This window comes from Melampsora larici-populina, assembly GCF_000204055.1.
Source record: "Melampsora larici-populina 98AG31 unplaced genomic scaffold MELLAscaffold_28, whole genome shotgun sequence".
Taxonomy (NCBI): domain Eukaryota; kingdom Fungi; phylum Basidiomycota; class Pucciniomycetes; order Pucciniales; family Melampsoraceae; genus Melampsora; species Melampsora laricis-populina.
Genome location: NW_006768792.1, coordinates 1066972 through 1079660, shown reverse-complemented (window position 1 = coordinate 1079660; position 12689 = coordinate 1066972). Strand labels below are relative to the sequence as shown.

At 44.0% G+C, this 12689-nt stretch overlaps 3 protein-coding genes across 3 annotated transcripts; 2 read left to right on the top strand and 1 right to left on the bottom strand.

Annotated features, from left to right (window-relative positions):
• Window positions 1-2806: 2806 nt before the first annotated feature.
• MELLADRAFT_88712 (uncharacterized protein) lies at window positions 2807-3076 on the top strand (the record flags this gene model as incomplete). Its single annotated transcript, XM_007412029.1, has 1 exon — window positions 2807-3076. One exon carries the CDS (start codon window positions 2807-2809, stop codon window positions 3074-3076), a length of 270 nt encoding a protein of 89 aa, XP_007412091.1.
• Window positions 3077-4805: 1729 nt separating this feature from the next.
• On the bottom strand, window positions 4806-5741 carry MELLADRAFT_64773 (uncharacterized protein; the record flags this gene model as incomplete). The annotated part of the gene is made up of 2 exons (XM_007412021.1): window positions 4806-5269; window positions 5291-5741. 2 exons carry the CDS (start codon window positions 5739-5741, stop codon window positions 4806-4808), a joined length of 915 nt encoding a protein of 304 aa, XP_007412083.1.
• A 3059-nt stretch (window positions 5742-8800) lies between these two features.
• On the top strand, window positions 8801-9142 carry MELLADRAFT_124559 (uncharacterized protein; the record flags this gene model as incomplete). The annotated part of the gene is made up of 1 exon (XM_007412030.1): window positions 8801-9142. One exon carries the CDS (start codon window positions 8801-8803, stop codon window positions 9140-9142), a length of 342 nt encoding a protein of 113 aa, XP_007412092.1.
• Window positions 9143-12689: the final 3547 nt, after the last annotated feature.

Below are 12689 nucleotides of genomic sequence, written 5' to 3'. Positions count from 1 at the left end.
GGGTCATCTTCCTAAATCCCTAGATGGCGATGTGAGCGGATTGATTTGAGCGTGGAGGTCCTTTTGTATGTATAAGCATGCCCGTGGTCTAGCCCGGGTATCATGTCAGTGGGTGTGGGACTGATAAGCGTCCAGTTAGTCTGTTCTTGGGGTAGGTAATCGACTCTGTTTACCATGGGTTCTTGAAGCGAAAGTATTGCAAATAAATTAGTTAACTCGGAATTAAAAAGGGAATTCGCTGTGTCTGGCAAATGGCGACAATGCAGCTGTAGAATTGACTTGTTATCAGGTAAGGTAAGTTTTTGACGCAGATGTTCTAACATTGGACGTTAGTATCATCGGCTTCTGGGATCACCACAATTTTGGGTGATGAACTGGGATTGTGGGGAGGCGCCTCAGCTGCAATACGAGTAGCACATCGGGGGTGGAAGGGGGAATGGATCAGGTCGGGGTTGTTGGATTCAAACAGACCCTTGGTTGATTTTGTTGGATCTATTTTGACCAATGCTCTTACACATGCAGTACACTTCATCGCAACGGTACCTTTCCTGCTGCAGGCATGTGCATGGTGCTCGCCACCACAGTAAGGGCACATCGGTCTTATGGTGCATGACGGTGCTGTGTGGCCGGTCTTTCTGCAGCTGTAGCAGCGTTTGGGAGGCTCACAACCAATCTCTGTCTTATGAAGGCCGCGACCAAACCATATTTTCTCGCGAACACATTTGTCCGCCTGTTCTTGAGTGGTCAATCCAATGAGAAGGGATGAGTAGCGTTTGGAAGGATCTTCCTTAAGCTTGGGGTTGAGCCATCGGACAAAGGCTGCCCCTTGTAATAGCTCTGGGTTTGAGGCTAAGAGTTCCTCACGGGGGTTGACGATATCAGGATCAAAGGGTGTCGGGATGGCGTGGACTAACACGGTGAAATGTTCTGCCTTGATCTGGAGAGAAGTTGAGATCCCTGGGTGCCAGACCTTTTCTTCCGCACGTATCTTTTCTGCATGAGCAGCACTTTCTAGGTGTAGTACTAGATCATTCAACGGATGTCTTTGGACTGTCTTAACTGTTATGGTCGACTCGTCTGAGTCTTTGACTTTTAGGTTGTGGTCTTTGAAAGCGCCATTGAATCCTTGAATGAGCTGGATAACGGACAATGATGCTAAGGCCACCTGGGATCTGTCCATCTGCGACAGAGTGATTGTGTTCATCATACGCTTCTTGGCTCTGGGTTTGGGGACAGTCCTTGGACCTGTAGCGTGAATCAAGGGCAGCGTTTGAGCTCCTTGAGAGTCAATTCGCGCTGCTGCTGAGGCATACGAGCTCTTTGTGGGCTTGATTGTCCCTTGTTGATTGGGTCTACCCTTCTGGGCGTTAACTAGGAGTTGCAGGCTCTCAGAAAGAACGTCAAGCTTGTCCAATACGGTGGTGGCTTGGAAATCTAGCGAGGCACTTGGCTGCAGTGTGGGGTTCGGCAACGGCGCCACCGCTCTGGTGGAGCTTGCAGGGTTGGCAGCCGGTTTAAATAGGACTCTCTTAGAGCGATCCAGTTGATGCTGGTCAAAGGCCGCGTTGACGAGGACAAGGATGTCAGCAGCTGTGTTGACATTGATGGCGACTTTTTTGGCGATTCAACCCTTGGCTGGTAGCTGGATCGCAGTACTGGTAACGTCGACTAGCTTGCCTAGGAGGGCGACAAGTGTACGACTCTCGTCGTTGCCTGGGATCAATCTAGTCATCCGTTCGGTTCTCGGTGTTCCGGTGACCTCTTGAACGTGATCTTGAGCGACGAGACCAGGGGTACTAGCCCTTGCTCTCTTTCCCAAGAACTCTAGGAGGTGGGGGACCTCCGATCGTTGTGGTTGTGGTGTGAGGCCAAGCGTATTGGTCGTGACGCTGATTTTAGACTTTGAGAGACGTTGATCTGGGCCCTTCAAAAAAGCGGCAACCGCGTCAGCACTTTCGCTAGACGCGTTCGGATCTGTCCATTCGTCGGTCGATTTGTTCATTGGGTCGTCCTCGACCATCTGTCCCGTGTCGGTCGCGTCGGGGGGCATCAAACGCGAGGAATCGAGGGGAAAGGAGGTGAAGACGGTGATAAAAAGTGTTGAGAATGAGGTGGATGACACTACACCAAATGACATCTTTACCCAGGGGTATAGAAAAGTAGTGCGGGCATAGAAAACTATGGGTGAAGTACTTTTCTATACCCATAGAGATAGTATCCTCTATGCCTAGACAAACCATTCTACCCTATACCTACAGTTGAAAATATCCACATGACCGCAAGGACTCAATAGCAATCTAGAATCAAAGCCCTTCTTGACACCGCGGGAATTAATAAGTATGAAGCCCGATTGAGCGAAGTTGCGGTGTCCGAGTCCGCAACTTCCTTCAATCACGGGTCTCGTTTGCAATACGTTCACATTACGTTTGCAGGTTCCCCTCGAGCTGCCCTCACGTTTAGATATGTAGACCCTCATAGATCCTCAAGTAGAAGAAAAAATTCGTCTTTCATTTTTGTCCTCTCTTTTTGTGGATACTTTCAATCCTCTTTTAACGTAAGTCAAACAAACTCCTGCTTCACTGCATCAAAATCCAAAACAAATCTCTGATACTCTTTTGAAATCCTTTTTTCTGTCTTAGGTTTTCATAAAAACACATGATGATTTCACTCTTTAGAATTCTTTCTTTTGTTTTGACAAATCAACTCATTTACATTTCTTTTCAATCATAAAATTTCTATGTAAATTACTCTTGTAGCTTTGTTTTCCTTCGTTTTTTTCTTTCTTTGTTTGATTCACTTTCATGCTATGAATCATGTATCTTTCTCAATTAATTCAAATACCTATCCCCTCTTGTTTCTCTCAATCAGAAAATCTACATGTAGGATTATGATTGTCCTTTCTCTTCCTAATTCTTATATTTGCATTTTTTTGTTTGATTTCGATTCTGTTTGTAATCGTTCTTTGAAATCGATCTTGAATTTGATCAATTTATTTGTGTTTAGACTTTGTTTTGATGATCATGTATGGAAAAATACCTCAATCAGAATGATAAACAGATCTATCTCAAAGGATTGATACAACAAGTTGTTGATGTCACTCAAGAACCATTGGAGTTAACCTTATGTGGATTTGAGAACAAGCTAAGAATGAGCGTGTTGATAAGTTACTGGTGTAGTTAAGGTCCCTTTTGAGGCCTCTGATCATCATGTGAAAGGAACTGAGGGAGACGGAATTGTGACAAAACAGGATACAGTCAAACCTCGATGTAAGCATCTAGTATGTATGCATATCACGCTTTAAGCATTGAAAATTGTGCGCTGATTTTTGCTCCCACCAGCTAAAGTGCCCTGCGATGTATGCATATCACCTTATAAACAAGAGAAAATCTGTGCCAATCTCTATGCTTACATCGAGGGTTGACTGTACATGATACATGAAATTTGACTAGACGTGCGCATACAGGGCAGCCCGAGGGGAACCTGCAAACGTAATGTGAACGTATTGCAAACGAAACCCGTGATTGAAGGAAGTTGCGGACTTGGACACCGCAACTTCGCTCAATCGAGTTTCATACTTATCAATTCCCGCGGTGTGAGTCTTGGCCAATGGGAAAGCATGGTCCATCAGTCATATTGTATGTATGTAAAAAGTGTCCGTCAATCTGTGTAAGATTGTGCATAGATACTTACATACATTGCTGACCATGGTTGAGGATCTCTTTTATCAGCATAGAATTGTATTTTGGGATAAAGATATCAAAAAACAGAAGATTGAGATTCTACGCACTGTAGCACTGCCTTTGGGTCCCACTACATACAGCTGAGTCAGCGCAAAGAGAACGCTCAATTTCTCAATTGCAAACATCTTACATAGGTGTATCAAAAGCATTTTTTATTGGTATAGAAAAGTACCCTACCAATAGTTTTCTATGCCCACACTACTTTTCTATACCCCTGGGTAAAGATGTCATTTGTTGTAGTGTGAGCGAAATTTCGGGTCACGTGACCTCCGATATGTGTCTGGTTCTTACCGACACAGTTGGTTGATTGTGTCGAGCGCATTTGGGACCTAAACAAGTGAAACATAAATGCTTTCCCCAGCACACTCGCCGGACCGCAGACCGTAGGGCAGGCGAGGCTTCTCCGGCCGAAGTGATGGCGTCAATCTGCATCACATTTGGATCGTGAGGAACTCAAATAACTGGAGCAGGTGGACGCGGGTTGAGCGGAGTGTGAGGCAAATTGAATCTAGAACCCCTAGTGCTGAAAGGGTGACCTGCTGGTAGGGAGGCATAACGATGTGCCATGGCTGCAGCTTTGTTTGCCAATACCATTCGTTCATCCAAAGTGTGAGTATGACCCCATTCGCGGAAACCGATAGCCGCTCCAAGGACTGCAGGTGCTATGTTGCTTTCGTAGATGTCCATTTGCGAGTCAAGGCTAAGACTGGTATGAGCAGCAAGGGTTCTGAACCTGGCATTGAATTCAAGCAAATCGGTGTTGCCCTGTTTGCAATTCTTCAAAGCATTGTTAGCACCTCTGACAGAATTCACATCACAGAAGTTATCAATCATAGCTCTAAAGAAGTCGTCTAAGCTGGATAATTGGGGAAGATCATAAGGAAAACTTTTTAAATCGGCATATTTGCTCCATAAACCCATCCTTTGCGCATTCGTCGCAAGTAAACCGTTGAACCAGCTATGCGCCGCCGAGTCGTGAGAGAACCCGCGAGCGTCGCGTGTTCGAAAATGCCGAGCAACCCAATTGATATGGCGAGTGTCATCAGCAAACCGGTCGTAAGCGTTTCAAACGGCGTCGCGAATTTCTTGTAAAAAATCGCGCAAGTCGGCTGGTCGACCAGAAAAGTAGATGTCGTTCATGATCGGTGGCTCTGTGTTTGTGCTAGCTGCAGGTGGCGGAGGTGGTTGTTGGGGATGTACCATATTTTGAACAGGTGGTTGAGGTGGTGGTGGCGGTGGTGGCCCAGGTACGTGCGCAGGTACTACATGAATTGGTGGAGCCGGGCCCCCTTGGTGAGGCGGCGGTTCATGAAAGAGAGGAACGTGAGTGGGCCCCGGCTGCAGGAACAGCGGCTGCTGCTGCACCGGGAAGGGCGCCTCTTGGTAAGGCGGCGCAGGCACCACCGGAGTTCCTTGACGGTATCGCGGTGCTTGAGGCAACGGCGATACATACAAAGGTTGAATGATTGGAGGTGGCGTGTGACGAACCAGTTGCGGCATGCGAGGTGGTTGGAGATGAGAAAAGGGCTCTACATAGCGTTGCTACATACCTGCCGGCATTGGAAAACCCAGATTTGGTTGGGGTCTGTTATACAAACTAGGACCCATCCGAGCACGATAAGGGCCATGAGCAGGTTGAGTAGGAGAGAGAACAGAGAGCGAGTTGAGTTGATTTGTAATCTCGTCGAGCTGTGATGGAACTACCAAATTGCGAGTCAGTCGTTCAAATGTGTTCTCAAAACGTTCCTCCATTTGACGCATGCATGCGTCTAAATCCTGTTGAGTGACCGTGCTCGAAGCGGCACTATTATCGGAAACTACCGAGGTAGTAGAAAAGGAAGCGCGCGGATCACGCATACCACCCGCCGGAGAGTTGCGAGGAGTGACGTCGTTCATGTGAACATCAATGTTTCCCCTTGGAGAATTGTGAGGAGTGGGATCGGAAACGTCGGGAGCGGATTCCGAAGTCAACGCAGTAGGATTAATGCCGGAACTGCTCATGGTGATCTAAATCTAACTTCAGAAAAATAAAAAGGTAGCAAAAGAAAAGGTAATGAAAGAATTTCGGAAAGAAAAGGAATTTTTATAAAAATGAAGAAAAGATCTTAGCAAATGGATACCCCTGGCAATAAATGATAGCGAAGAACCAATGTAATCGGAAAAAGGAAATATAGCAAAGTAGAAAAATGTTTTTACTAGTTTTATAACTGCGACTCAAAAGCTCCTAGCTCAGCACAACCCTTATGTGAATTTGTGTTTTTAACAAGTTTTAATGTCGATTTCCAAAACTTGTAAATACGTGTTTTTAAAGGAAAGAAAAAGTTTCAATTTTGAAGCACTTCTATTAGAGCAAACGAAAGAAAAAAAAATGGATCGAGTTTTAATGTAGTGATCTGGCTTGTCATTTAAGAATACAGGATCCCTTGATACCTGAATCCGAAATCTCTCCTAGATGATAACTTAAGCTGCGCTGTTTTTTCTTTTCCTAAAAGAGAAACAATGATGATGATCTATGATTACGAAAAACTTGATAAGAAAGAAAAGAAATCTAATACAATACTAACGAGAGCTTCGTATAAATAGTAAAATAAAACAAGATCACATAATCCTATGATCAAACAACAGGTGAGATGACGCCTTATTCATAATGAAACATAACCTTTGACAAGACTAATAAGAGATGAAATGAAATGACAAAATGATTCCTAAGTCCTGCACATAAAAGAAAACACGTCCTGCCATGACAACTGTCTATCCATTACACTCAGAACCTCTGCAGTTTCTAAGTCCTTCTGTTTCAAGTTTTCTCAAGCTTTACATGATGCTAATAAAGCTTGCCTCTGTGGCCGCTCAATGTGAAGTCAGATACTTGGTATCTAGAGCCAAGAGACCCATTCCTTGAGATCAAACCCTAATGGCCACCTTCACCTGTTCACCGTAGAAGGCAAGCTGATGGTATCTATGTTTTTCTTCAAACGACCTCGCCCTGATTGAGCTCCCCATACACTATACCTCCAAGCCCCAGTAATAGTAAATGGCGGGCAAGTTCAGGCGTGGTTTCAGTATTAACCGCTGTAATAAATTTCCTGTTGATACCTATTGTTTCATTTGTGATTTTTTAAATCAATCTCTGATTCTTTTCTTTTCTCAAGCAATGTTCTGGGTTCTCTTTTCTTCCAGGATGAGGAGCGATTTGTCAAGTCGGATATCCAATCCCAACATATCATACCTAAAATCTTGAAGACAAAAGAAGCGCAAACACTCGGGGCAAAGACTGAGATCATGCATTGATAGAGCCTTTTCCTCTTAGGTGGTCTTAGATAGCTTGGCTAAGAGGAGGTTTAATAGCCAAGGGAAGGGGGAAGATACTCGACTCCTTTGTTTTCCGTGAAACTTTCCGTTTTTCAAATGCCCCTCTCTTTGCATCCCCAGAAGTTGAAGAAGCTGAACAGGGTTCATGGATTTGAAGATTTAAGCCAAGCGGTCAAATTATAAATGGATACATGCCATCGTTATTCCTCACATGTTTGCCTATTCTCTAGTGTTCTGGAAACGATTGAACCGAGCAATGCACAGGAATCAAAAGACTCAAAATCAGAACTACGAGAATCTCATAGTAAATCGAGTATAACAAAGAGCAATGAAGATAAAAAGTATGAAAAGAGTTGATCATGGATCACGATTACGATTTTTGAATGATGATGAGTTACATACTTGTGATAAATTGAATGAATAAAATCACTTGTATGAAGCAAGACGGTAGGGATAGATCGGATAGCGGAGTCAAGTGGGTTACAAAAGCATAAATATTGACACAAAAACTTTAACACCTGTCCTAAATAGATCACGAGGACTTAAGAAAGGCTCTCGTTGATCGTTGAGTTGTCACATGTGTTGATCGGCGGATGACGCTCCAGACACCTTGCTAAAAAAATAGGGATAGCCGAATAGCCAACGAGTCCGGCATAGCAATTGCACAGTGTAACGTAAGATGATGGATTCGATAACAGAGTGAAACTTTGAGTGAGCCCGCCACCATTCTGTATAGCAATGAGACTGACACAGCTACATTTCTGCGCCCGCTTGCAGTCAATGGGACATTGCATATCCTCAGCTTGCTGTTCATCAAACTATTAGATCTAATATTTGTACAGGTAAATGGTGCTTGTATGGCATGATTCGTCACAGAAAACAGAGATCCGTCTTGATGCAGTGTTTGCAGAAAATTTTTCGATTGAATGAAACTGCCTCAAGACAAGAAAATCGAGGTGAAAAAAGTTGTCCAAATGTCTGATTCCATGATGACCCATTGTGATATCAGACATCGCGCCAATCAAGATTCAGATCCAAAGTTTTCAGCGGGAGATCAACGGCTTTCGGAAGCATCCTACATGAGTCATTCATGACACAGCGGGACAGCAGGTGTACTTTGATAAGAAAGCCGACTTGTCGGGAACGATGACCACGTTAGATATGATGAAAGGAGGGGAAGACTTATCTGATGGTCTCAGAGGGTTTCTCTCTGCAATCTGACAGCGGCATAAAAGAAGACGTTTCTGTCCCTTCTGTCCACTTTCAGGCAAGCTTCTCCCAATCAATCTTGTACAACATCGGGACGGTTGCCTTGGTTCATCACATTTCCACCCAACTCCGAATTCTGAGCCGGATCCACAAAGATTTGCGTGAAGCAAAGGTGAACCCCCACACTGTTTCTCCTCAGATCATTTGCACCTGTTTCTTCCGTGGCCAAGGGATATCTGATTCTTTTAGCCATCAAATCAATGCACCTGGCCTCATGTAGTTCAAAATGCCAGTGGCTCACCGATGATATTGACCAAATTCCTCACTTTTTTCAGGTAGTCTCATCTGAAACTTACCAGCATTCCGTCAGGAATCAGACAAATCCCCATCACGGATTATTTTGGTCAGTTGATCAAACATTTCACTTATTACTTAATACTTTATGTTTTTAACAGCTCCGACAGCTTGATTTCAAAAATCTAGATCATTGAAGAAGTGAACTCGACTTAAGTACTATACAAGGGATCTTGTGCACCAAAATGAATTCAACAGCCAGCCTCAAGACCCTGCTATTGTTAGCTTTGACCCTAGGTGTCCAGCATACCATTGCTGGTTGCAATGGGGGTTGTTCATACACAAAACACACAAAGCTCTCTTCGTGCTCAAGAACAATTACATGCCTACACAATCACAATCCGGAAGGGTGTCGTGGTAACATTGAGGTCACCACATGGCAATGCACGGTTTGTAATGACAACTTTGACATGCCTGATGGATGTCAGATGGTGCATAAGCAACGTGAAAAATGTAATGAGCTCACTTGTGGTAAACATCTCCCTGTGAATAAGTCCAAATTGCTCCGCAAACCCAGAATGTTATAAGTGCATTACATACACTTTTTTAGGGTATTTAGTTTTATTACATATGTCCCTATTTATAACAAGTGGAGACTTATCTGACCTTGGAAAGATGGCCAAACAGATGGGGCAAGGAGTGTTGCTGCCTTTGAGATGCAGTCAATTCTTTTTTGGAGCTCTCCTATCCTTGTGGATGTTAGAATAAGTACTCTTTAGAAGCTTTTGTAATTCACCTTTGTGTGTTTAGCACACCCAAAGGAAGTGGTGAACCTTTGAACTTTCACATCTTTGTGCAAGCACACCCAATCAGGGAATTTGGTGGAAGTCAAATTCATATACACAGCCCCCAGCTACTGGTCACGGGAAGGCCAGTGACTACCACTGACTTCAACTGGATTTCAACTGGATTTCTAAATAATTTCATTTCTACTTACCACCAAAGGCACAACATGTTGAGATACTTTCATCAGTGCTAGAAGGGTAGGAAGAGACCTAGGTGCATATGTAATTTGCATACACAACAAAGGAGTGTGAGGCAAAGTTACAGGGAGGGGAAAAGAAAAAAAATTCCCTTCCCAATGATTAGTATCTTCACCTGCACATAGTCAAGTAGGGCAATCAAGCTCTCACAAATCCTTCATTTTGCACCCACCCACCATCCTGGTAGGCTATGTCATAGCTCTCTGGTACCTTCTCAGGCAATTTACGTAGTGTCAAGCAAGGAGTGGACCGGGTTTTATACCACACAGGGCCTCTTATGTTACACCTCCAGGATTGAGGCACTGTAAAGAGCCTAATAGTGAACCAATATGCTTATAATTGTATTAGGCCTTTGTAGTACTGGGAGAAGCCCATCACACGCTTCTCCTTCACGTTGCAATCTCATCATAGTGCTTCCAGTTGCTTGTGTTCTCTCTCTCTCAAGACCATAACATATTGCAACATCTATCTTCAAGAATACAAACAACGGGACAACACTCAATTAATCAAAGTTAAGAAAAGAAGAAAAAGAAAAGGAAAGAAAGAAGTTATAATAAGAAAAGAAAATCAAAGTTTGAATTAAAAAGTTTTTTTTTAGAAGAAAGAAGAAAGTTAAAGTGCAAGAAATTGAAACATTCGCTGCAGGCTATCCAATCGATACCAGATCTTCAAGCTGTAAAACAAACAAGGTTCTAACAATTCTCAGATCATCCACTAGTTAATTCACAAACTGCATCACTTCATCAGTCAAAACGCCCAAATTCACATTACCTATTGAAAGTTTGTCGGAATCTGAATCTGAAGGATCACTATTCTACGAAACCACAGATCAGAGAATGGCTACAACTTTGGAAGACATCATGCGTCAGTTAAATGAGCTAAACGCAAGGTTGAACGAGGAAACGGCACTTCGCCAAACGGCGGAGCGTGAACTGCAGGAAATGAGAAGAAATCAAACGGCTGAACAATCTGCACCCCATGTTGAAATGAATCACCCACCACAGTTTCAGCCCCACACGATCCCTGTTCAACAAGCAATCCCTCGTGCACCGAAGGTCGCTACCCCGGACAAATTTGACGGCTCTAAAGGTTTGAAGGCAGAAATCTTCATGAACCAAATAGGGTTATACATGCAATTGAACGCTGGTGTATTTCCGAACGATCAGGCCAAGGTTGCCTTTGCCTTAAGCTACACGACAGGCAAAGCCAACATATGGGGTCAAACGTTAACGGATCAGCTACTTGATAGTGAGAAAGCTCAGACTGTAACTTGGAACAGATTCATAGACTGATTTAAGAGCACCTTCTTCAATAGTGAACGTGTAACTAAGGCGGAGAAAGAGATGCGTGAATTGAAGCAAACGAAATCTGCATCCGACTATTGGATCCGTTTCTCTGAACTGGCCTTAATCATCAAATGGCAAGATAGTATATTGAGATCACAATTCAAGCAAGGCCTCAAGACTGAAATCTCTGTGCTGATGGTTCGAGATGAATTTGAGAATGTGGAGGACATGGCTAAACTGGCAATTCGACTAGACAACAAGATCAACAAACGCAATGCAGACCAACCTACCTTGAATCACACAACTCAGAGCACACAGTCAACTCAGCCAATTGACCCAGACGCCATGGATTGCTCGGCCTATTGGTTGGACATCACACAAGACGAATATCAACGTCGAGGAACAACCGGGTCGTGCTACAACTGTGGAAAGAGTGGTAACTTTATTGCCGACTGTCCGATGAGAAAGAGAAGAGGAAGGGGTGGAGGTTTTTCAGGCAGTACTTATTCGAGAGGTTTTAGTAGAGGACGTTCAGGTGGAAGTTACTCAGGTGGTTATCAAGGAGGAAGTTCAAGGATTCAGGAGTTAGAGAGTAAAATTCAAGCGCGTATAGATGAATTAGATGCTCAATTAGATGGAAGTGATAAGAAAGTAGAAGGAAGAGCGGAGGAGGCAAAAAATGGAGGTGCTCGGGATTGAAGGTTGTGCCTACCCCGAGCGTGATCAAATTAGGGTTAAATGAAAATTTTATTGATTCTCTTGAAATGAATGATACACGAATTATCGACTTCATTTTGCTCTATGACCCTAAGACTGACACAACCAAGAAAGCACGTGCGCTGGTAGACAGCGGTGCCACGCATGAAGCTATAAGTGAGAATTTTGTGAAGACCCACAATTTTGAGCTTAGCCCCCTACCGCAGAGAAGAAGCGTCACCGGCTTCAGTGGACACGAAATGACAATAACGCACTCAGGAGACTGCTGTGTGAACAACAAGACGACCGGGACCACCTTCATTGTCACAACACTAAGAGACAAGTATGACATCATTTTAGGCATGCCATGGATCAAGGAAAATCACGAATTAATTGACTGGAAAGAAGGAAAACTCAAGACTCACGAGATGGACATTGCAACTGCTGAGACAGTTTTGTTGCTGCCAAAAAACACCTCGATGGACCACTGATTGGAGCCTAAGAGGCAAGCTAGGAACAGTAACAAGGGGGTGCGAGTTAATCTTGACTCGACAACACCCCCGCAATGTGAGTGTGCAACTTCTCAAATTAATGACAATCATGCATCAGCTGGCGAGTATAGTCTCCCTTTGAAATTTGATAGTGAAATGAACAGCACGAACTTGGCTGAAGTCTCAAGGTATCCGCAAACACCCCTGAAAAACCACGACATGAGGCCTGAAGGGGAAGCTAGGAACATTGAGATGGGGGTAGTGGTTGAAACAAACCCGGAAAAACCCCCGCCAAGTAAGTGTGATAATGCCCATTCACCATTTACCAAGAAGAACGTTAGCAAGCAATTTTCTCTCCTACAAAGATTGAGAACAGGACTACGAGCGCGACCCCAAGCACATAACCATTGTCTGCTTCGAGAACAACCAATTGGAGCAATGATTGATGCTTCTAAAGCATCATGGAATGTGTCAGCAAGGTTAGCAGCTGAAGATGCTAAAGAGAAACCTGTACGAACGGCCAAGGAGATGGTACCAGATTGCTATCACGAGTTTCTGGGCATGTTCGAAAAGTCCAACTCAAATGTTCTACCACCACACCGGCCTTACGACTTCCGT